The 25000-nt window shown below is 37.1% G+C and overlaps 1 protein-coding gene across 11 annotated transcripts in view; it reads left to right on the top strand.

Moving 5' to 3' along the window:
* Positions 1-25000, top strand: part of FOXP2 (forkhead box P2) — a 441997-nt gene that overhangs the window by 409042 nt on the left and 7955 nt on the right. For all 11 annotated transcript variants that reach the window (XM_064447190.1, XM_064447252.1, XM_064447164.1 and 8 more), the window contains 2 exons: positions 360-429; positions 1266-1429. In XM_064447190.1, coding sequence (XP_064303260.1) covers positions 360-429; positions 1266-1429 — 234 coding nt within the window. The remainder of the gene's footprint in view (positions 1-359; positions 430-1265; positions 1430-25000) is intronic.

The raw sequence follows: 25000 nt of genomic DNA, 5'->3' as shown, positions 1-25000 counted from the left end.
ACCATTGTTAGTTCAGAAAACCAAAACTAAATGACACAGCAAGCATAGCTGAGGCAGGTGTTTTACAAAGTTTGAAACTATCTGCCAGATTCTTTCAGTGAGATCAGAACCTTTACGAGTCACTATGGCCCTGCTCTCAGAGAAAATTTCCACATGGGCCTAATTACTACAAGGCGCTTGCTTTTCTGGTGCAAGTAAATCATTGTGTTCTAACGGACTGAGCCTCTTCACCGCCAGCTTCATTTCATTTTTCCTTTTAAAACTCTGGTCTTCTGAGCTGATAAACCAGTCCATTAACCCAATGAGCCAGCCAGGATGTCTGCCTGTTTTTTAAACTTTGAAAAATCATTTGTTTTCAGAAGCCCAACGTTAGTGAAAAACATACCCACCAGCTTAGGCTATGGAGCAGCTCTTAATGCAAGCTTGCAGGTAAAAAATACTCAATTGTTCTTTCTCTGCACACACTAATTATGTTCTTACATGTGTCATATTTAATCTCCTATTACACTTTCATATAGAGTTACCTATATTTGTGTTTATGTGGGCCTGATGGCCATTCTAAATAGTTGGGTTTATCATCCAAGTAAGTTGTATTACCTAGCACTGCAAGAAGTACTAGTTCTTATTCATGCTGCTTTTGATGTGAAGAAGCAAGAAGGACACCCTGTGGCAAAATCTGGAACACTCAGTTTTGCTGCAAATGTTAGATTGATAGAAGCTTTTGCAAATGCATGTGGATATGCATTAATATTTATCCAAGCTGTCATAAATGATTTCACATCATAGTGTTGGGGAACATGGTGCTCATGGCAAAAACTTTAAAGTTTAATTATAATATATAATTTTTATGCAGAAGAGGCAAATGTCAGGACTTTTTTATTTTGAGTTAAGTTCTGGTCATTTTTTAAAGTATAGCAGCTGCCTGCATTATAAAGGAGCCATACATTGTGTGGAAGGGCACAGGGGTTAAGTGTAATTCAGAGTCAAAAAATGATGTAAAACTAGAAAGTGCTATGAATATCGGAACATAGTTAATAATGGAAAATAATGAAACCTATGTAAGAGAAATAGTAAACCAGAAATAGAGATGCTGTTATATTCAGAATGTGAAAAAGATTGGAAAATGCACAAAACCCTTCTGATCACCTCTACAACTACCCAAAATGGCCTGCTTAGTGTGTGTACATTCATACATGTATGAACATTTAGAACCGATTTGTGTATGTGTGGACTAATAATTTTATTTTTACTCTTTATTTTGCTAGGCTGCACTGGCAGAGAGTAGTTTACCATTGCTCAGTAACCCAGGACTGATAAATAACGCATCCAGTGGCTTACTGCAGGCTGTCCATGAAGATCTCAATGGTTCGCTGGATCACATTGACAGTAATGGAAATAGCAGTCCGGGCTGCTCCCCTCAGCCTCACATGTAAGTGCAGTTAGCATCCCTTCAAGAAAAAATGCCTTAGTCTAAGACACAATATTACTCAAAAGTGCTTTGAAACATGGTAAGAGAAACATCTGGAACTACATGTTTGAAGCTAAGCTATTTAAAGGTTTTAAAATAAATTTGAGTGTTCATTTACTTTGTAGTAAGGTTGGTGTAAGCTTTTTTTAAAAAAAAAAAAAAACATAACACAAAACCTCTTCAACTTGCTTGCAAGCGCTGAATGTAACAAGAGGCCAATCTCTGTGGTCATTTTCACAGCCCAGTTTGTAAGGTATTGTCAGCATGTTCGTGTTGGAATTAGTTGTAACTTTAACTATGAGTCTCTAAACCATTTATGAACTGTAGTGGAGATATTGCCCATTTATATAAACCGTAAAATGCAAAGTTTAACTGTTGCCCACAGTTTACATAGAAGCCAGTAAAGTGTAACTTTTTGCCTGTCGTATAAATCAGTGTAATTACATATTCAAGTTTAATTACTGGTGCGTCTGTATTGGCAAGGTTTATATGTTATATTTTATGCAAGACTACGATTCCTATTAATATTTAGCAGCTAAGTATATCATTAATTACTCTAAAATCTTTCCCCTACCATCTTTTTAATGGAGCTGAGAGAGCGGAAGTATTAAAAATTGATGTATTGTGGATTTCAGAAATGTGTCTGAAGCTTTAGAAATGCCTGGCCTTAATCAGTGGTGTCAAATGTGGCAGTTTCTTGTTTACTAAATAGTAAAACATGTATCTTGGAGGTATTGTTTCCCAGGTTATTTATATAACAATTAGCAGTGTGATATCTAAGTAGACTTAGATTTAAGTTTACTGTAGGATGATTTTTTATGTCTATGTGCAATTATGTGCTCTCTTTTTCTGTGTTTCAAGTAGCTGATTTGATTTGTCTTTTTTTCATTCCATTCTCTCTGTCACATTTTTAATGTTCATTTTAATTTCTAGAGTGGGATATTTAGCAGTAACAGCAATTGAGACCAAACTCCCTTTTTACTTATGCTCTGGTGTGTGGAGAATCCATTTTGATTTGACCTTTTTTAGGGGAAATATTTCACCAAGTTTTTCTTCTTGTGTTTGGCATGTTAATATACCTATGATCACATAGAAATGTTTATTGTCACACATTTAATTGTTTTATTGCACATTTATTCTACTTGCCTTTGAAAATAATACACTGTGAACATTCATGTATTTTATCAGGTTCCAAACCATTACTTTTTCAAAATGGAAAAATTTGTCTTTTGGAAGTGTCTTTAGATGTATTAAATAATACAAAAGAAGTAATAAAACTTGAAGTAGAAAGAACATGAATATATGCTCTTGAGAGTAACACTACTCTAAAACAAGTAAAGTGAGCAATCAGACAAAAGTTTTTATATCCCATGCTTTATGCTATCAACCATGCAGTGGGTAGCTTGAGGCCTTTTACTTTTAGCAGTTCTCCCGAGTATGCTAATGCTCTCTTCCTGTATAAAATGCCAAGACAATAAAACTTTAAAGAGCAAACAAGAGTTAGATCGTGTGTGTTAAAAACAGCTACTTTACAAAAAAGAATGACACTTGCTATTAAAGTTGTTTTGTAAGTGTTTGGCAGATCTGTTTACATATCCTGCGTACTGTCTGCCATTCCGCCGGATAAACTGAGATATCTGTGCATATGATTATGTGGATATGGCTGCATTTACAGCTGTGTTTATGGCTAAAATGCAGTATGTTGTAGCAATTCTTGCCTATAAAAGGGGCAAATAACTTGAGTTACACCCTAACTCAAGATTCAGCCTTCCCCTCTCATTTCTATATGTTGTTTGTCAAAACTGGCAATTTCGGGACTTGCCATGGTGACTCTTTTGAAACTTATGACTACGTGTTGCTCAGTTCTTGATAGAATGAAGCAAGAGAATATAAATGTACTGAGATACCACTGGAGAAAGAGGTTATGATCATTCATCCGTTGCACCAAATTAGTGCAAGATTACTGGGCTTCTGTGAGACCGTGAACTGTCAACCAAAAGATACAAGCCATGACTGGATAGATACCTGCTCGCTTGTGAAAGTTTTGCCTTTTCCTTGCCAAGGGAGCCAAGAATGAAAAAGGGAATGAATTCAATCTGCGAGGAAAAGTCAAGGAAAGGAGAGGTTTGTGCAGGAGGCAGAGGACCAAGGAAGAAGAGAAGCCTCTTCTTTGCCTCTGTGACCATATTGACTGGGGCCCCTCATTTTTGTTAAAGAGCATTACTTCAGAAAATGAGAAAAGAACATAGGGAAAGCATGACAGAAGTAAAATAAGTAAGGAATATGGCAAACAATGAAGAGAACTGCTAAATTTTACATTACCTGCACAGTTTACATAATTTCAGGAGTTTTTTTAATGGAAGATAGTTAATACACTAGGAAAAAAAAAATACATTTTACTGCCACAGGCATCCACTTACTGGTAGCTTCCTGAGGAGGTTCACCCAGGAAGTCTGGGTGTTTCTCCCCTAGAGAAGTGGTTTTGTGTGGGGTTATAATTACTGCACTCACCTATAAAGTCGATGGCTCCATTAATCTCCAAGGGGATTAAAACTCCATCTCCTGACTCCCAGGAGTACACTAGCCACAACACCAGGGATATGCTGAGGAGTTACGTTGCCTACCATCTTGAAGCTGGCACATAGCCAGCAGCAATGGAGCATGGCATTAGGGAAAGAGGCAAGAGGTTGCATGCAATTTAGAGATCAGCATTCAACTGGGAAGGGGCCGAATTTGGATTCTAGACAAGCTTCTAGGGAGAGACATTTGTTTGGTATTAGAGCATCAGCAGGAAATGCAAAAAGAGTCCCAGTGACAGTGTCAAAGCCAAGCATCTCAGGCATTTGGTTGTTAGAATTGTACTGAATATCATCTTATCAGATAAATACATGACAGTGGAACTTTCTCATTTTGGAAGTTCGTATTAATTTTTTAATCTCTTTAAATATAATAAAAATTGCACATGTGTGTCTGTGTGTATAGTAGTCAGTATTTCTGTGCTTTGAGCATGAGAACATTATCAGAAAAATTGATTTCTGTTATTGTAATACCTTAGCTACTCCGTGTCAGAAAGTGAGGAAATTATTCCAGTCTTTGGATTTGAACCCGGTACTTCACATCTGGTTTTCCAGACAGAGTAGTAAGAGCAGTTAGAGTCATCAACTTACCCATCTGTGGACAGATATCTAACATAGGTGGGTGGATCAGCTTACTTAGAAAATAGTCTCTGTTCATTGACTAGACAAAGGCAGTAGGTATATAACTTCAAGTAAATGTATAATATTTAAATGCTTGTTAAGTGCAATGAGTCCCAGCCAAGTGTGTTTAGGGCAGTGGCACTTTAAAAGCTTTACATTTTTTTGCCTTGGGTAATGATACATAATCTGCTCCATTTCTTACACTTCCTGAACACTTAGAAATACTGCAGAAAGTTTTAGGTGATCGGTATAATCAGTGGCCTGGTAGTTGGGATATCTCCTGTATTAATAATTAGGTAAAGCATCCAAACTATTATGCTGCATGTCTCCCAGTTTCCATTCCAAGTCTGATGAAAGATGGTAATTCCGTGAGCTGGTGTGCAGCGTATCACTATGGGATCTCAAATTCTAGATTTATTTTATTTAGCAGCATTAAGTCCAGCTTCTGTCTTTGATTGGTCTCCAGTCCGGTTCCTGGTAGGTTGACGTGGGCATTAAGTGGTCCCTTCACATAAATCTTTACTGAGAAAATATATTACTTATTGTGGGTATATATGTGCTGTTCAGAATTCCAATTGCCTCTAATACCAGTTGTCAACAATCAGTGTCAGGCAATTATAGTCTTAAGTATAGATTTAAACGAAAGATGTTTCCTTCATATTTTTTTTTGAACACAGGCTACTTCTCCAAAATTACTGTGGGTCGTAGGTGATAAGCAACAAGTTTTCAAGTGACAAACACAACAAAAGGTATCTTATATACAAAAATTCATTATTTGTGTAGAACTAGGTGCTGCTAATCTTGTGTAACAATTGTACATGGATTCAGTTAGAAGCTCCACAGTCCATGCCTTTGGGCTATAAATGCAGGCTTCTGAAGTTAAGAAGCAAACCATGAGCATCCGAACAAGTGCAATTAAAGCTGCATTGTTGTGGGAAACTTTGGAAAAGCTTCTGTCATCTCTCTGAAGAAACAACAACATCAGACAAGACATGGCATGATACTTAGGGACAATAATGACGGCTCATGCATTAGCAATAGCACAACTTCTTTTTAAGCTGCATGTCATAGCCAGCATACTGCTGAAGAGTTTTGGAGGTATCAACCTCTTGAAAATATAAGAGAGACAGGAAAAATAATAGCACAAGGTTGATTTCATTATGATTTTGATGTTCATTTAAGAATCTAAATTTTTTGGCTCTGAAGGAACTGAAAGTCAGTTCTCACACTCAGGGATGGAATATCAGGTATGGAAATCAAGTTCAACTGTTTTTCTGGTGTTTGTACATTTGTACTAGATAGATCACACTTAAGTGATTATTAAAACTGGCACAGACAAGGGTGTTTTATCACCAGAACGCTTAGTGCATCTCTCGTCCACTTGTTCATGTTTTGGCAAATGCATCGTGCAAAATGCCATTTTACCTCATTGTATAAACTTTGGGGGAAAAGTTAAAATTTTAATCTGCAAAGCTGTTCATAGCAGTTGAGGAAACAAAAAGAAATTGGTCATCAGAAAACTCGGAAAATTGTAGGCTGAGAAAATGTAGTGTCACCGTAGGAAACAATGGGGTGGTTTTGCCATTCTGTTAAAACTCTCTGCAGCTCATCAAATTAAGGAGTGGGAGGAGTTAGCAAATGAGATGGGGAAAGCAGATATCCTATTGGTGAGGTTTTGTGGAAGGGGTTTCTCACTTCTCATGCTGTGTGAGAGTGTAGACTGAGGACAATGCAACTAATCTCTTATATTCTCAATTGTTTTATGAAAATAATCTAGTTCCTAACAGAAAGTCCAGGATCCTGGTGATAATGGATGTCATACTAATTTCTAGAATTTTAATTTTTGATTGCTTCTTACAAGTACAGAGAAAACAAAAAAAAATTTAAGAGTCAATTCTTAAAAAAGGTGACTTCATATATCCTCATCTTGTCTATGACTCTTTGTGTTCAGCTGCTGCAGTGCTGTATGCTGTTTGTAAGAGAGGAATTGTTTGAAACCAAATGTCAAGGTACACATATATCCCATGATCTTTAAAGCTGTTTCTAGAAAACGTTGTGTTAGGTTGTTGTGAGAAAGAATAACTGTTGTCCAAATGAACAAGAGTAAGGGTCAATCTGAGATGAATTAGAAAACTGAGCTTATCCAGTGTAGTCCTTCGCCTTCAATTCTGTCTGTAAAAAGGTGAGTTCTAACCACCTGTGGTTTCAGTCACCTTTTCCTTTGTATTCTGCTGTCGTTGCCAACCCTACTCCTTTACCTTTTCCACTCTTGCCCTGACTGGATCATTTCTCTCTGCAGGTCTATCTGCATAATCATCAAACTTGGTTGTTGTGGTTTTTTTTTTCCTTCAAACTTTTTTATCTTTAAATTTTATTCCTGGAGGCAAATATGATTATTCTGCTCTAAGACCATTTACTTTTGAGGTGCTTCAGTTTGAAAGCATTCCATTGTCAGATCGTTCCCATATCTGATTATTCCAGTCCCCCACTGTTAAGCTTTCACAGCACTTACAGTAGGTTACCTATCATTCCAGTTTTAATACCTTTCATTCCCTTGTTTAACTTCATAATGTTCCAATCCCCTGTCTTTCCTTCTTTCTTTTTTTTTTTTTTATTTTTTGTTATCATTGCATTGTCCCATTTCATTTTCTCTTTGCATTTACCTTGGTGGCTTGTTCTGCAATAGGAGACTGCTATGATCCAAGTCTCTTGTTCGCTGTATAAGACTTGACATAGCGTATAAGAAAATAAACTCTTAAAACACATCAGTTAACAGGGATGTAACCAGCATTATTAAATAGGTGAGAAGCATGTAATTGAGTTGGATGAGTGTGGTAGCAATTGCACTATTTCTGGGTATCCTTGTGCATTAAAAATGTTTCACCTAATCACATGATAGTTTAATGCCTTTATAATTTAATTTCACACATTTTTATTCATAAATCTAACTTAAGATAAGGGGCAAAGAGACTTTGTGACAACAATTGATTTTTATTTTTATATGAAAAGAGGAACAGCTAGGAAACATAGGGTCTTAAAGGTTGTAGCTTTTGTTTGAGCATATTCCCATTGAAAGAAGCCCTATTTTGAGAATAGGCAGTGAAATAATTTTGGCTAGAACTCCAAAGCACCTGAAAGTGACAGGCAAGTCCAGCAATCCAACACTTCATCAAACTATTTTCTTACCATTTACATTTTTTCTGCCTTTACTGATTGTATGGATTATGCAACAGTAAGCTCTCCCGAGTTGTGACTGTGTCTCCTGACTTTTGCACAGAGCCACTCACATGTGGGCACTGATGAAAAAATAAGCAAGTATGTTTTGATTAATAATATTTTTCAACCATTCCCAATTACATAACTTTTCACTTGAATATTTTCCTAAATATTTATATTCTATTTATTTATTTATTTTGCATTACTTTACTTTTCAGTCCATCTGTCCTCTACATGTTGCTTCTGTTCATCAATTTTCTTATCTTTCAAGACTGATGTTCCAGTCCTTTATCATTTCTTCTTTAGTTTCTTAAATGTTACATGTCTTACTTTGGATCAGAAGTTGCTATTTCTTCTTTACATTATTCCAGCCCCAATTGTTGCACTTCTACAGTACGTTACCAATGGTCTTGACAAAAAGATCACTCCAGAGATAAAGTGCCTTCAGCTGAAAAGTGTCAGATCCCCATAGCATGGCTTGCAGAAGTTGGTAGGCTCCTGTGGGGTTTCACAGAATCTTTTTGGAAGCTGTCTTCCTGAAAACTTTGTGATACTACTGTCATGAATTCTCAATGTATGGGCAAGGTATTTATGCTTTTCACATAACAGATCTGTATAAGAAAAGGCGGCATCTTAAATATTGTTACAGATGTTAAAAATGTGTTTGAAGTTGTGTGACTGAATCTCTCTGCAATGTGCTTGTGTAACTCTTAAATTTAATTCATAGGAGATGACTGTCTTTGTACAACACGAAAGCTGAGATAATAGTGCCATTTACAGTGTATTTCTAAAACTGCATGTACAGTTATGATTTTTATCCACTTTTGATGATTGCATTTGGATTTTGAGTAACTGTAATATTAGAAGCCAACATATATGAAAGTGGACACTCTAGATATTTGTTTGTCAACACATGTCCAAAAGGTGCCTTTAAATTTGCATATCCTGTAAACAGTTAAATAAAAACATAGTTATATCCAATTAGTAATGTTTATACCAGTAGTTTAAATTATGATCTGTAAGTCCAATCTATTCATTTTAAAATATAGGACATAATGCTGAGGAAGTGCTATTATTTGACTGTTATTTAGACTTTAGAATTTGTAGAAAACTCTGGGCACTTTACACATTTTAAAAGACTGAAAATTTCAATGCAGTCCTTTTAAAGAGTTTATAGAAAGACTTAATCTCTGTGTGAAAACCCATGTGTAGGTCACATTAAAGTAATTAAATCTCAAGATGACTAAAGATATCATTATACCTGGTAAAGTCCATATACAAAATCAGTGTTCATAATCTTCTGGCAAAGTACAGTTGGGAAAATGCTCTCTTGGCATCTTATAGCAGTCTCTGATTTAGAATACATATATGTAGTGCAGACCCTGATGTAGTCTCTGTCAGGGTTATAACTGCAGGTGTTCCGGTGGTTCTCTCCAACTAAACAACAATATTAAATTAGGCTGAACAAATCCAGTAGTCTCCCTTCTTTACTGTCGTGGTTTAACCCAACATGCAGCTGAACGCCACGCAGCTGTTTGCTCGCTCCCTGCTCCGCGCAGTGGGATGGGGGAGAGAAGTGGGGAGAAAATAGTAGGATTCATGGTTTGAGATAAAGGCAGTCTAATAGGACAGAAAAGGGAAGGAAAATAATAATAATGATAAAAGAATATATAAAATAAATGAGGCACACTGCAATTGCTCACCACCCATCAACCGATGCTCAGCCAGTCCCCGAGCAGCAGCCCCTGGCCAGCCTTCCCGTAGTTTATATACTGAGTATGACATCATATGGCATGGAATATCCCTTTGGCCAGACGGGGTCAGCTGTCCTGGCTGTGCCCCCTCCCAGCTTCTTGTACATCTCCAGCCTCCTCAGTGGGTAGAGCATAAGAAGCTGAAAAGTCCTTGATATAGTGCAAGCACCACTTAGCAACAACTAAAACATCAGTGTCTTATCAACATTATTCTCATACTAAATCCAAAACACAGCACTGTATCAGCCACTAGGAAGAAAATTAACTCTATCCCAGCCAAAACCAGAACATCTGCCTAGACTTGACAAGTTCATTTGTTCCACTATACCCATTAATGAGGTTTAAAATGATGTTGCAGAGCCTTTGTATGATCATGGCCTCTCACTAACTGTTTTCAAAGACTTTCATAAGGTTCTGACTGAGATGGATAAGGGGAAATGTTTCTTTGATGCAGTATTATGCTGTGATGTAGTACTCCAGGTAATTAGGGACTTCCCCCACCTTGATTTTTATTTTTCTTTGTTTCCCCTCCTTTTTTTAATTCCTTGCAAATTTGTCATTATCAGACATCACAGCTGAAAAAAAATGTTCTCTGAGCTTTTATCTTCTGTTCTAAGAACACAGGAAATAAGAGACACGTTGTGGGCAGCCATGTCATATAATGTCCTAAAATTATCATAGTCCATCTCAAATTTGAAAACCATGGTGGAACTTAATTCCTTTGATTTTAAGGCACACCCCAATTTCCAGACTAAATATGTTCCAATTTAGTTTCACTGATCTATGTTCTAGATTACGTAGTCTATCTTACTCTTCCTCTTTTTTCTTAAATGTGTTCTAGAAAGCACACTGTGAACTCTCAGCCTTTGTTTTGGTAGACCAAACAGGCTCTTTCTCATAAAGCAGACTGTCCATTCTCATCTTTCTAGTAGCCATTCCATAAAACTACTCCATTTGGAGTTATTTTCATGTGCAGGTATTAACAGTTTTTTAAAGCATTCCAGGTATAGTCATATATAATGTTTCTTTCTTCTCTCTGTTCTTTTGGGGAAAAATGTATTTTAGCTAAAATCAGCTAAAAACTGTTGTGGTTTATTTTTGTGGCATGGTATTAAAGGATGGACTGGAGGCCCTGTTGTGATAAATGCTGTACAAAGGCAAACCAAAAGGAATTTCCAAATCCCCACCTTCAACTCTTGCAGTCTTCAGGTAGTAATTGAATTGTTTAATTTTTGAAAAGCAACTTCAGATGTAGTTTGAATGGAAGCTGTATGTTACTTACACTACTGTCCCCATGTAGAAGAGCATCGGGCTTTGTTTAGAGAAGTGTTGACACAACGCCAGTTGGCATTAGACTGCACGATAGTTTCGTTAAGCCAAAAGGTAAATCATGACTTGTAGAAGTGAAATACCTTGAGATGAGCAGTCATCAAGTAGTGTTCTGTTATTATGCGTGACATTTTATTTGTGGCACCATGAAAGACACAATTACGCTTTTGTATCCATCTGAAGTTACTGAAATTACAATTTAAAACATATCTTCTTTTTTTTTTTTTTTTTTTTTTGTAGCTGCATATTTATAGATGTAATAATGAACAACGTATTACAGTGTATATATTTCATTTGGCTGGAATATCCTGCCCTGTGAAGCAGAAGTCTGCATTAAGCACAGGCCAAAGTATGGGGTTAAGAGGCAGGATATATTAACCTAGGCTCTGTGATATCTCAGGTATCTCCTAACCAGCTCAGTCTGCAGGCAGACTATATTTGTGTGTTCTTGCAGAAGCCATATAGATATAACATATTCTTCAGATATGTTGCCCTTCACATCCAAATCTTAAATCTGTAATAGCATAAAAATGGGAGGCATGATTAGTATTCACATGTTGTTAACAATCTGAAATGTTCTGAGAAAAGTTAGAGTAAGCTAGAAGTGTTGCATGTAAGAATAATCACTGGTGTAAATACGAGGTGGTGATGACTGGATGCCATCATTCTTAAGACTCTAGAAACTGTAGCAGGTCACCAACTGAATGTGCGCTGACAAAGGTCTGTGGTTGTGAAAGCATCCTTAACAGGAATGTTGTACATAAAAGTAAGCTCTGTCCTCCACCCGGTTCTGATTAGCCTTTTCTGAAGACTGAGGAAGGACTAAAAAATACTAGGTTTGTTGAGAAGAGAGAAACTGAGGGGGGAAGTAATGAGTCTTCAGAATGCTGTGCAGAAAAGATGGGAAAGAACTTGTCCTTATCCATTGGGAATGGGACAAGAAATAATTGATTAGTATTTCAGCAAGAAGAGTCAGGATGGACTCCAGGAAAAATAAAACCTTTCTGACTGTAGGATAATTAACTGCTGATATGTGTACCAGCACAGACAGACTGCGGATCTGCTGATACTGGAGGCTTCTAAGAGCAAATTAGAAGTGGTCAGAAGTGATTTAGGTATAAATCATCCTACTTTGGGGTAGGAGAAGGGGATGAGGACAATATATGATCTCTTGAGGTCCCTTCCCAACCCTATTTTCTTCGGCTCTTATGATAAATCTGGAAGAAGTAAGGTTTTTCATGTGTGCCATGCCTCTTAGTAGAGGCTAACTGAGATTGTCCAAGTCCATTTACTTTGTAATCTGGAACAGCTGTCATAGCTAAATATCTTTAAGCACTCTTATTTTTAAGATTGACTGAACCTTGGCCTTACAGAAAAATATACACTGAGCATAAGATTCAACTAATATAAGAAATGTCAGCTGGGGCAGTGCAGACAGCCCTACACAGGTCAGTTTGACCCGTTTGTTCCTGCCAAGGGTGACATGCAGTTCTACTTGTTAAACGCTACTATCAACTATTTGGCAAAAAACACATTGAAGGGCTGGCTGTTCTAGCCAGCCAGAAACAGGGTTGTTCTAGCAGGCAAGGCAAGTCGTCACTTCAAGTCCTAGCTCTTAAACATTGAAAAAATAAAATCAAAGATCAATGCTCCAAGAAACTTAGCATATGAAAAGGAAGTATTTTGGTAGCAGCCTGCTGAAAATTTTGAAACATAACCATGCCTATCAATCAACATTTTCAGTGAAGACTGTTCCAGAGGAAAAAATGTACCGTGCCCAGGTGTAAGTGTAATACTGTTTAATCCCTTGCTGCTGCATTAGAACAAAATGGTTAGGTGCCACTATGGAAATGTTGATGATTCACTTATAAAGTCTATCTGTGTGCTGGAAGTGTTAGTAAAAGGATATTATTTTCAGCCTTTTTGTCCCACACTGTCTATCATCTGATCAGCTATATGTTTCCCAAGGTGGCAGGGTTTTATTGATGTAAAAATTTTCAATAGAAATAGAAAAACAATTTCATATAGCCTGTATTTATATTAAGATGTGTAAAAAACACACATAGTACAGTCCAAATTCTCCCTCAGCTTTTACTGGATCATTGAATAGCTTTCCAGATTTTGCACAGAGAACATTTGCCTACTCTAACCCACAAATAACGCTGAGATATTTAGTCGTTGCTGCTAAGTTTCTGTGTAATGGGTACAATTTAAAAAAACTCCCAGCCATTACCTACTACAGAGCTTGCCAGATCCATAGCCTTTTCTTTAACTTTGTTGTTTTCACACTTGCTCTTTTTGGATGGTTCTTCAAGAACCCCCAAAATATTCAGACACTCAAATCTCTAGTACTTCGCCATTTTCCTTTGAATTTTTACCTTAAAAACTTCTGTGTTGTTTCTCCTTAATCCTTTTCTTTGTTTAGCATGTTAACTTTTGATGTTTGAACTAGATGCAGTTGATGGTTTGAAAGACTTGAGAGGCCTGTGCCCTAAGCTAATTCGTAGTCAAGTTTCTACTTTTTTGTGGTTCTATCACAGAGAAAATACATTTATTTAGACACCAAAGGGAGCAACCAAATGTCAAGGATGGGAATTTTAGTAAGAGTCACTAGAATGAGAAAATCTATGTTATGTCATCTTCTTAATCAGAACTTGATTCCTAAAAATTTTGATCCTGTAAGAAGGGCTAATTGTGCATGAGTTTTGAGCCTTATTTGATATTCAAAGAAAATACATTGTTTATATGTCAGTTTCCCAAAAAGATCCTTTCTTTATCTACGGTTCAAAGATTTAATCTGATTATTTTCGTAGTGAGTATTATTAACATTCATAGCTGATAATATATCAATGCAGATAGGGTATCCCTATCTTTAGTCTTGGTATTTTCTTGCCACGTTTAAAAAAAACCAACCAAACAAACAAAAAAACAAACAACAACAACAAAAAAAAAGAAAAACACAAAAACCCCACCACAAACCTGAAGAATTAGTCAGCTTAATTAACAGTTTCATAATATAATCAAATCTAATCAAATATATCTTTTATTTTGTTCAAGGCAAATGAAATTGTCATGTGGCTATTGACAAATCTGTCAATTTATTCTCTAGAAATTTCTCTGTACAAAGGTCATTTCTTTATACAAAGCTGAAAGGAGGAGGAGAACATGTTTGTTGGGGTTTTTTTTAATATTTTTTTTTTTCAACTCAGACTCATTACTATAAATTTGAAATTCTTCAAAAGCTTGTTTTGCATGTTTTCCTTTTCATTCTGATTTGCCACCAGTGTCCATTTTAAAACTTTGATTACAATAGAAACTGGAAGTTTTAGCTGTCCCTAATTTAAAGTGAACCAGTTTGTAATTTGATGTGCTTGGGCAGGGCCAAAGTGATAGGGCGAGAGGTACCAAACGCTCTCTCCAGACACTTTCGGAACAAATTCACTGATGTATTTGTAGCAGTTATCCCTGGGTTGGGAAGTGTACCTATGGTATAGAAAGGAAAAAGGAGGGTTTTGCTTCTGATCTCTATGAATTAATGGCTGGATGGCTTCTGCAGTGTGAGGGTCAATATCTGTTAAAACATTTTCCTGTAGAGTAATGGCAGGCAACGTCTCAGAATTATTGAATACTTATATAGTTTAATCCTATTAAAATATTTAATAAATTAAAAAACACAGCTCATTAGCTGTGTAGCTTACTGAGGATCTTAAAAACTTTTCTTTAGCAGTAACTCTGTGCCTTTTTATCATTAGAAGAAATTAGTAGTGGGATAACTGTGGTGATAAAATTATTATAAATATGCCATATTAAATTGAGTGACCCTTATGTACGGGTAAGGTGAAGTGTGAACATTTGCTTATTTCTTGTATTTTCCTTATTTCCATATTTCTAGTATACCACTTTTACTCATATCTCCAAGCTGCTGCTGCTGTTGTGTTAACTTCAGTGACAGCTAAATGAAATAAACTTAAAGTACTCCTGTAATTTTTAATGTTTCCTCCTACAGATGTGTTTACCATGCCATAGGTCACTTCTGTTGTTCTTTTCTGGATTCTGCTATATTGTTTTTGAGATGAGTGAGTAATAGCTAAAAGATACTCAAGTACATCGAACATACTAGTTGAAGTGAAGGCCTGCTATAAATACATAAATATGCTTTATATTATTGTCACTGTCATTATTCTCTCCTAATTAGTCTAAGATACTGGTTTTTTACTTCTTAAGCAGAGGCACTATTGAAGGATTATTAAGAACATATTTCCCAAGTGGTTACAGTAGATAAATGTATGTGGGTAGCTTATTTTCTTTCTTTTATTTGTCAACAAGAAATTGATCTCCGTGTTTGACTGTCAGCTTTGTTATTTTTTCACAGTTAATTTTATATATGACTAATCTAAATATATTGTGTTGTTCCCTCCTTTTATATCTTCTGGTGTATTCATAATTATATTCAAAATAGAAATCAACTGTAGCATCGTAGAGAATTCTCGCTCTTAACCTACCTCCACGATGTGAAATAATTTTTTCTTTCTTCATTTAACTAGTTTCATTACTAGTAAATCTTTACATCTAATTTAAGTATGAGTTAGATTTTTGAAGTTTCTCACAGGAATTTGCAAATTAAAATACATCCATCACATCTCCTTGTTTGCTGTTGTATTATTCTTAGAAGCCTCGTAGGACAAGTAAAGTTAGTGGTCTTCTATATACTTGTTATTCCACCTCATTTGTCTAGTAGAAAAATATGCGGTTCACTATGTGTACCACCTTTGGTTATTCCCCCTTCTCCCCAAGCGTTCTGTCAGATGCATTGCATATTTCACTTATATCTTCTGCTGTGAATAAACTTCACAAGTGAAATCTTGGCCCTAATCAAGTCAAGGGGAATTTTGCCATTGATTTAAATAAGACCTGGATTTCATCCCAGGAAACCATTTGTCTTCATGTCTTTGGCTTTCCCTCATTTCTTATTCTGCCTTCAGTCACTCCTAATCACTCCTAAAGTCCATCTGATATTTCTTGTGACTGCTTACAGCCGCATTTCTCAATTTTAGTTCATTAAAATCTTTTTTTTCCAAATAAGTTCTACCACATCTGAAATGTTCTTATTAGATGTTTCAAAATTTGTACAGTCTTAGTAGTCTCCAACATTAGCAAAATTGCTGGTGTTGAAATCCAGAACTTCTTTATCTATGCAAATACAAGCAAGAAGATATTTCTGAGTTGAGGCAGGACTAATTGGAATGCCCTGTTAACCAATAAGTTTCTAAGTGATTTTTTAAAAGGTTTGTGGGTTGGTTTTTGGTTTTTTTGTTAATAAAGGTGTCATATCTTAATATTTTCCGCTATCTATATTCCCCTAAAATCCAAAAGATACAGATAAAATCACCTGTTTTTTCTTCTGGGATTTTTGGCATTAAACTGCTGCCTTAATCCTTTGTACTTCCTTTTCAGACACCATATATTGCTTGTGGCATATTCTACTCTTTAAAATAGCACCATGTGTTCACTTAGTTCAAATTTTCAGATAACAGTATCTTCCTGCTGTCTGCCTCCCCTCTGATACTAGAGGCACATATGCACTCAGAATAGCTTCCCTCTGCCATGTTCATGCTAGATCTTCACATCCAATTAATAATTTTTCTTGCCTTTTACCCTGATCTTCCATTTGCAATACCTCAGTATTCCCTGTTTTCTCCTGGGACATAAGAATATGCTGGGACCTATCCTATTTAACATGTTTATTTATGTCCTGGAGGATGGACCTCTTTCTCATCAGGTTTGCAGATGACATAACATTAGAGGAACAGTTGATATGCATAAGGATAGCATAGCCATTCAGAGGACCTGCATGCACTGAAGGACTGGGCCAAGAGGAACTTTTATGAGATGTCATGCCCTGCACTGAGGAAGGGAGATACCCTTGCAATGATGCACACTAGGATGGCCTGGCTGGGGAGCTGCTTTGCTGAGAAGGGCCTTGGGGGTATTGGCAGAGAGCTATTTGAGCATGAGCCAGCAGGGTGCCCTGGCAGCTGAGGTCAACAGTGTCCTGGGCTATATTAAGCACAGAGAGGGCCAAGAGACTGAGGGAAAGTATTATCCCCCCTTCTCAGCACTCATTAGACCACACCTGGAATACTGTGTCCAGTTTTGGTACCTCAGCTGTGAAAAATAGAGCAGTAAACTGGACTAAGTTCAGCAAAATGTCACAGAGATGATCGGAAGCAGAAGCAATTGCTCTGTGAGGAGAGGCTGAGGGAGCTGAGCTTGATCAGCCTGGAGGAGAGGCAGCTTTGGGGGGGACCTGACCCTTAGTATCTACAGGGAGATTAGCAAGTAGATGGGGACAGGCTCTTCACTGTGGTGGTAGACTGAGAGACAGAGGGTATAAGTTAAAATGAGAGATTCAGGCTGGTTATAAAGAGAATTTTTTCCTCACGAGGAAAGTCAGACAACGAGTGGGGCAGTTGCCAAGGAAATTGTATAGTTTACATCCTTGGAGGTTTTTAAGACCCAACTGGGTAAAAACCCTGAGCAACCTGATCTGACCTTATAGCTGTGCCTTCTTTAGGCAGGAGGTTGACCTAGAGACCTCCTGAGGCCCCTTTGAATTATCCCGTCGTCCTAGAGTATGTTTCCATATAGACAAAACAATGAGAGAGTGAGCAGAAGCCACCAAGCTCAAGGAGAAAGATGCGCTGGATTTTTACAGATACCAGTGAAGTCATATCAGGTACTCACTGAAAGGATGGGTCTTACAAATAGCAACAACTGAGTTTACATTTTTTTCAGATATCACGAAACAAAAGCTGTGTTTGCAAGACCAGTTTTGTGCAGTTGGTAATGATGGGGTTTGTCATCTATTAATTTTTTTCCCAGAGGGACTCACCTACCTTTTATCTTAAAATAATTGAAGGGAAGGCATGAAGAACACTAGTTTCTTTTACAGTGACTGATAAGATTATATCAATACCTATTATAAATAGGAAAGCAGGTCCCTAGTCTTGGAGGTTGTAAAAGCAATAATAGACTTACGCAATCTCATTCTTGCTTGCCCCTACGCCTTACTTGATGCACCCGAGGCACTTTGTGACCATTGATCATTAATTCCATCTTACGCCATCTTCTCTAGTGATGAACTCAAGAAGACAAAATTTAGTGGCCTAATTAATTATTCCAGTGCTCTCTTATCTCCTGTCAGAGTCCATAGGAGTGCCTGCTGGCTAGGGCTGTTGCCTCTGCTTTCCATCACCAAGTCAGTGCAACTCCCAGCTCCACCACAGTAGACTTGAAATCCTTAGTGATGGCTAAGATGATAGATATGAAAAAAAGTATATTTAGAAAGTATTTTTTGTGCTTCAGTGTTGCATTTAAGAGCTGAAAAGGTTGCTACTTCCGTTTTTCTCTCTCTCTTGGAGGGCCCAGGGTGGAAGGGCGTAATTTGAAAGTGGCAGGTTGGCAAAGCACATCCAGAAACACCCTCACTGAGGAGCAGTGCTTCTGTAGGCATCACATTTCCAGTCATCTTCCACCAGGATGTTGTAGCTTCACTCCTTAGTGAAGCTTCACATTCCTTAGTGAGATGAGGTAGCACACACTCAGCTGCCTGACAAGTATATGTGACAATAGGACCTTCTTCCCTTTCTTGCTTCAAGCAAGAGATTTGCATATAGGCATTATTTTATCTAGAAATAATAGCACTTCTTCAGCGTTTCAGTATATGTGATAAAAACATGGGGGAAGTGATTCCTGATGTTCAAGGAAAAATAATAATGGATTCTGTGACAGTTGTAGCATTACTGAATTTGTATTTAATTACTCATCTAATACGCTTTCTTCCCTTTCTCAATATTTGGATTAGTATCTCCCTAAATGGCTGTACATATTCACGTCAATAAACAATTCACTTCTACTTAAGAAAAATAATAAACTTTTTATAATAGCGTGAAATTGTAAAGAGACAAAGTAATAGAATTAGATATATTGAAAATACTGTAGGATTTGAGGATTTGTCTCCGTTTGCCTACCAAGGCATAAATATAAAAATTCTAGATCTGAAACAGTGGATTGGAAATAAGAGCTTTTCTTTTTAAACTGCTGTAGAATATCCTACAGACCTAGAGCTGTACTGGCAAGATGAAACACAGCTCTTCCTGAGGAAATACTGGTCCAGATCTACTATAAAAAAAAGGGGGGAGGGGGGAGAGGGAAAGAACAAACAGGTCAATTACTACATTTGTAATACAGTGATTATCATTTTGCCAAATAATATTTGGTGAAAAATATTTCTGTAGAAAAGTCCAAAGAAAGTCAGAGCTTTAAAAATACTAGGCCAGAGAGAAATAAAATTTGCAAATAATGTGTGTTTGAAGAGATTAAACTAGGAAAATAGTTTATATAATGTTAGGTGTTAACACAGAAAAGTCTTCAGAAAGCCAAGATGCTTCAGCTAAAAATAGAGATTAAAAATATTCTTCAGGTACTAAAATATAGAAATATACAGAAAGAATTAGTTTGGCCGCAGTGATCTTTTTGTTTTAGTAGCTTACCTTGTTGACTTGGACAAAAAAATGTTCAGAGTTCCACAGTTTGAAGAATCCTGTAGATGTGGATCTTTTTAATCTTTTCCCAAAGTATACCTGGAACACTTTGTGCAGCTGAATCAAAATTGCACATGTAGTTCACAACGCCTACAGCATTAAAGAATTGAGGGCAGTGTGGGTAATAAGTAAAAATATAAATAAAAATTGCAAGTGTCTAACCTAAAAAGTTACACTGGAGATGTGGAGTTCTATAAAAGATACTGTGTAACACAAGTATGTTCTGTTTTGGTCTTTTCATACACTTAGTCAATTACATATAGTTGATGTAATGGAAGTAAAGATAGTGGAGAAATAGTACAGCTGGAAAAATATCTGCATACTAACCAACTGGTTTTGAAGATGTAATGTTTGTAGGCTTAAGGCTGTCTACAGAATTGTGAGGAAGAATGCATCGAACTGTACATCATTTGGTTTGGGAAATGGTTAAAGTTGTCTGGCAGCTACCTTTTTTAAAAAAAAAAAATTAAAAAAATCTTTATTAATTCAACAGGCAAACAAAATCTTAAAAGAAATAATCAACATAGGTTGTCATACCACATATGGCTTAGAAATTCTGCAGTCCCAAAGATTCCCTTGGGAAAGCTTTCTTCAGCTGAGTTCCAGAAAATTCATCATCTTTATATACTTCTACATGAAGTCACTAGGAAAGCTAGTGAGTCAATAGTATCAAAATTAAAGTCTCATAGAAAATAAGCCTGGGAGGGACTTCAAGACATGATCTAATTTATTGCCCTTTGTGCCACTGAATACCAAAGTAAAACACTCCCTAGTGTTACTAGGTGCCTAAGTCACCATAGCAATACAAAATACTTTCAGCTGCAACCCAGCAAAAAAAATCACACTTGCATGATTTTAGACTGATTATTGTAACCCCTATGTGGAATAAAAATGCACTGAAAGATCTTTAAAAAATTACATGACTTGCTGCAGACCATACACTTGGCCACAAAGCTCACAGTAAGCACATAGACATAGGCAGCTTTTCTCTCTCAACATCTAGCACCTCTTTAATACAAAGCCAAGAGCAAAATCTTTTCAGTGCCAGTCATTACATTGACTTAACTGTCTGAGAGACTTCATCTCTCTCCATCATGACATCCCACAGCACTTTCCGTTAAATGATTTTAGCAGAGCATTAGACTTCGGGTGGATATGGGTAACAATGTTTAGAGGGCCCAGATCTAAAGTGTGGGATTTGTTCCACTGGGGATCCTGGAGGGGTTGTGGCACTTCCCCAGTGGCTTTCAGAATTAAACAATGAACCCCTTGTATTTTTTTTCTTTTTTATGTATACAAATGAGAAATTAACTAGGTCTTTTTTTCTCCTTCCATAGAATTGGATGAAAGAAACACAGGGAAACTTAAATTGTTAAATCTCTGTTTCAGAGGAAGGGAAGTGCTGTAGTTACTCAGTGCTGATGGTTATAAAAGGCATTGTCCGACTTTGTATTTTTTCCAAAGAAAATTTGTATTTTCCATTCAAAGCCTGGAATGAGCACTGTTTTTACTAAACAAATCCAAACCTTGTTTATTGTAATTATTTATATTTTGTTGTCCTGCGTTCTCTCTGCTGTTTTGCTGGATTCAGTATCCCCTAACATTAAAGCTGATGTGACATGAAATCTCTGTAGAAAACATGCTATCCATAATTGAGAATATTGTATCAAGTATCTTCTCTCCTTGTTGACACCAGCTCAACTCAATTTAATTAAGAAATCATGTACTTGGTTATAAGATCTGGTTGTTTTCTTGTCAGCAACAGCATACGTTCTAATGTTTAGAAGTTGAATGTAACACTTGTTTTATTGCCGTTGCCTAGATTTTAGCAGGATTTTAGTAGCTATTATACTAAACAAGTTTTCCCAAGGCAGGATCAGGCTAATCTTGTGCAAAACTCAAAAGACAGGTTCACCTTGTATCAGACGAGTTATTATAGGCTTTGGGAATTTGGCTTCATCTCTAAATATTTGGAAGTTACTTTATACATTCCTTCCCAGTATATATTTATCCCTCAGCTGCCTGTCCTGTTATCTTTCTTTTTCCTTTGAAGCCTCAAAGCTCTTCTCTAGCAGCCTATGAACAGTCTTCATGAGGCCTCTCTAAGTGTCCAGCAACTGTTACCTGTCTCCTGGCACCTGGCAGTTGTTCCAGTTAAATGTTACAAATGATGATGTCTTTAAGGATATAGTATACATCTGAGAACATGAGAACGTGAAGCTGTAGTTTGCCAGTTGCAGGATTGAGAGAAAAATCTCCACGTAAAGCTGTAAAGCATGTGGAAGAGTGAATGTTTGAGGCAGCTGCAGAGACAGAGGAACTTTGTGTTTTGTGACCTATGTGCAAGGAAGAGGTAATGTGTTGAGATGAGCAGGCAGCTCTGCAAGTTATTAGAATCCTTCTTTTATTTTACAAAGGTCCCTCACAGAGAGTTTCATTTACAAAGTGCTGGGGTATGAGGAAAATTTTCTTTTTTAACAGTAGATCCACCAATTGTAAAGAAAGTGAGCCATGGAAATTAGTATGTTTGTTTGTTTGTAGCTTTACGAAAAAGTTCTTTGAACTAATTTAGCATTGCCATATTTTATTTTTGCCGCTGTTGCAGGCATCTCTTTACCTCCTGTTTGTTACACTGCATTGTTAGTCCTGAGCTCAGGTAGAGTTGTAGTTTACAGCACCTGTTTAATAGGAGACAGCCATTTTGATGAGGACATTTGGGCATGATGTAGTAATAATACTTGCTAAGAGATGACTCTGTCATCCCTTTATTCTACCAAAGAGTTAGCAGTGACTGAACTCGCTTCTCACAGATGTGTCTAATCTCTTCATAAAGATCCCCAAGGATGGGGTCTCCAAGGCTCCTCAAACAGTGCTTCACTGTCTGTACCAGCATCTGACCTGTTGCTCTTTCTATAACCTAAGACACCCTTCTTTCAGCCTTTCTTCATATAACAATTTTTTTCTAAATCTCTGCCTGGATTTTCTCAAGTTACCACTATTTGAAATCTCATGATCTTCACCAATGTGCTTGCATTACCTCCCATTTTGTTGATATCCATGAAGTTAATAACTATTGTATCTTCTATGTTATTAATAAAATACTGACTAGTTCTCAACCTAGGATTGGTCCATCAAGGAATCGTGCTAATCTGTTAGAATTCAGATTCCAATTATGTAGTAGATAAGTAAGTTCAGTTAAGAAATCACTAAGCTATGACCTGTTTTTAGGTTTGAGTAGCATGGTTATTAATAAAAGGACATAGCATATATAGAAATTTCTTCAGAATTTATGTTTAAATACTCAGCACTTCACATCGGAATTTCTTCATAGCACACTGCTTCAATTGTATAACAAAATGGTAGTGTAGAATTTTTCAAATAAATACTTTAAATATATATCTGTCGGTTGAAACACACACATACACATTTTCATGTTAGTTATATACAAATACCAACATTAATATTGTCTTGGGATATATATATCTTATACTATACTGAAACTCTTCAAGATAAGAATATATTGAGCAATTTAAGATGATTGTTGAAATCTTGTTTTGCTTATGGAAAAGAAAAGAATAAGGGTTTTGGTTTTCATATATATTTTGTACTGTTGCTTCCTCCTCAGAATATACGTAAAATACTATAAATGTAAGACCCTTTACATCTTTAACCAACGTGCCTCAACTTTGCCTTTCAACCTTTGATTTTGAAAAACGAACTCTAGAGTTCAGAGAAATGTTAGTTTCAAGAGCCTATGTGTTATTCCTTGTGCTTACGCTTCCAGAAGGAGGTGTTTGTACGTCAGTATTTTCTACGAGCCATACTTTTAAGCTGCTGGCAGAAAAGCCTATGAAATTTATTTTTGCATGGACAACCGAACTGCTTGATTTTGGTCTTGATTACTGTTGATCTGGAAGAAAGTATAATTGACAAAAATGAACATTTTCTGTCCTAATTAGTTTTCTAAGCTATTAATTCTTCCACAGATTAGACATCAAAGTAATCTTTGAACTGTCCTTGCAAAAAAATAGGTCCTTAGTACTAAAAAATTACATCACAAGAAGAAGTAGTATCTTAATGTGTAGTGCATTTTTAATGGATATTTCTTCTTATCCTCCCTGTTTGTACAGTGGCTGCACTTCAACCACAGAAATCTAATAAAAACAACCTGGACACCACCCTTAAAGGAACTGACCTTATTTGGTAAAAAATAAAAGTCTGTAGTCAGATTTTTTTAAGTGTGGAAATGAAAGCATAGCAATTAATCACAGAATGGTTTGGGTTGGAAGAGACATTTAAAGATCATCTAGTTCAGCCCCCCTGCCCTGGGCAGGAATATCCTTCATTAGATCAGGCTGCTGAAAGCTCCATCCAACCTGACTTCAAACACTTCCAATGATGGGGCATCCACAACATCTCTGGGCAACCTGTTTCAGTGTCTCACCACCCTCATTGTCGAAGATTTCTTCCTTATGTCCAATCTAAACCTGCCCTTCTCACGTTTAAAAATGTTACCCCTTGTTCTGTCACTACAGGCCAGGTTAAGAAGTCCCCATCTTTCTTATAAGCCCCCTTTAAGCACTGAAATGCTGCAGTAAGGTCTCCACGGATCCTTCTCTTCTCCAGGCTGAACAACCCCAACTCTCTCAGCCTTTCTTTGTAGGAGAGATGTTCCAGCCCTCCAGCCATTTTTGTGGCCCTTCTCTGGACCTGCTCTAACAGGTCCATGTCTGTCTGGTACTGGGGACCCCAGGGCTGGCTATACTCCAGGTAGGGTCTCATGAGAGCAGAGGGGAAGAATCACAGCCCTCAACCTGATGGCCATGCTTCTTTTTATGCAGCTCAGGATAGATTTGCCTTCTGGGTGACAAGTACACGTTGCCAGCTCATGTCCGATTCTTCATCCATCAGTATCCCAGGTTCTCCTCTGCAGGGCTGCTCTCAATCCCTTCATCCCCGTCTGTATTGATACTGGGGCTTGCCCTGACCCAGGTGCAGGGCCTCATGCTTGGCCTTACTGAACTTCCTCAGGTTCATATGGGCCTACTCCTCAAGCCTGTCAAGGTTCCCCTGGGTGGCCTCCCTTCCCTCCAGTGAATCAACTGGACCACTCAGCTGGGTGTCATCTGCAAACTTGCTGCAGATGCACTCAATCCCACTGGCTATGTCATTGATGAAGATAAAAAATATTGGTCCCAGTACAGTCCCTTGAGGGACACCATGGATGAAGGAATATGCTAGGTATACAGGTGCACAAAGTGCAATTTCTTGGGAGCAACATAGGGGGCAGAATATTGTAATAATAGTGTTACAGCATTTGGAAGTGATTAATACGGTATTACATCATGATTAAAAGCACTGAAGACTTCCATCAAAAACTTAGTCACAATTCTGAAGAAAATATCCAAAATGGAGTTCAGAAGTTCTCTTCAA

This window comes from Phalacrocorax carbo, chromosome 1 (assembly GCF_963921805.1).
Source record: "Phalacrocorax carbo chromosome 1, bPhaCar2.1, whole genome shotgun sequence".
Classification (NCBI taxonomy): Eukaryota; Metazoa; Chordata; class Aves; order Suliformes; family Phalacrocoracidae; genus Phalacrocorax; species Phalacrocorax carbo.
The sequence above is the reverse complement of the archived record's forward strand: the minus strand, read 5'-3'. Positions and strand labels throughout refer to the sequence as shown.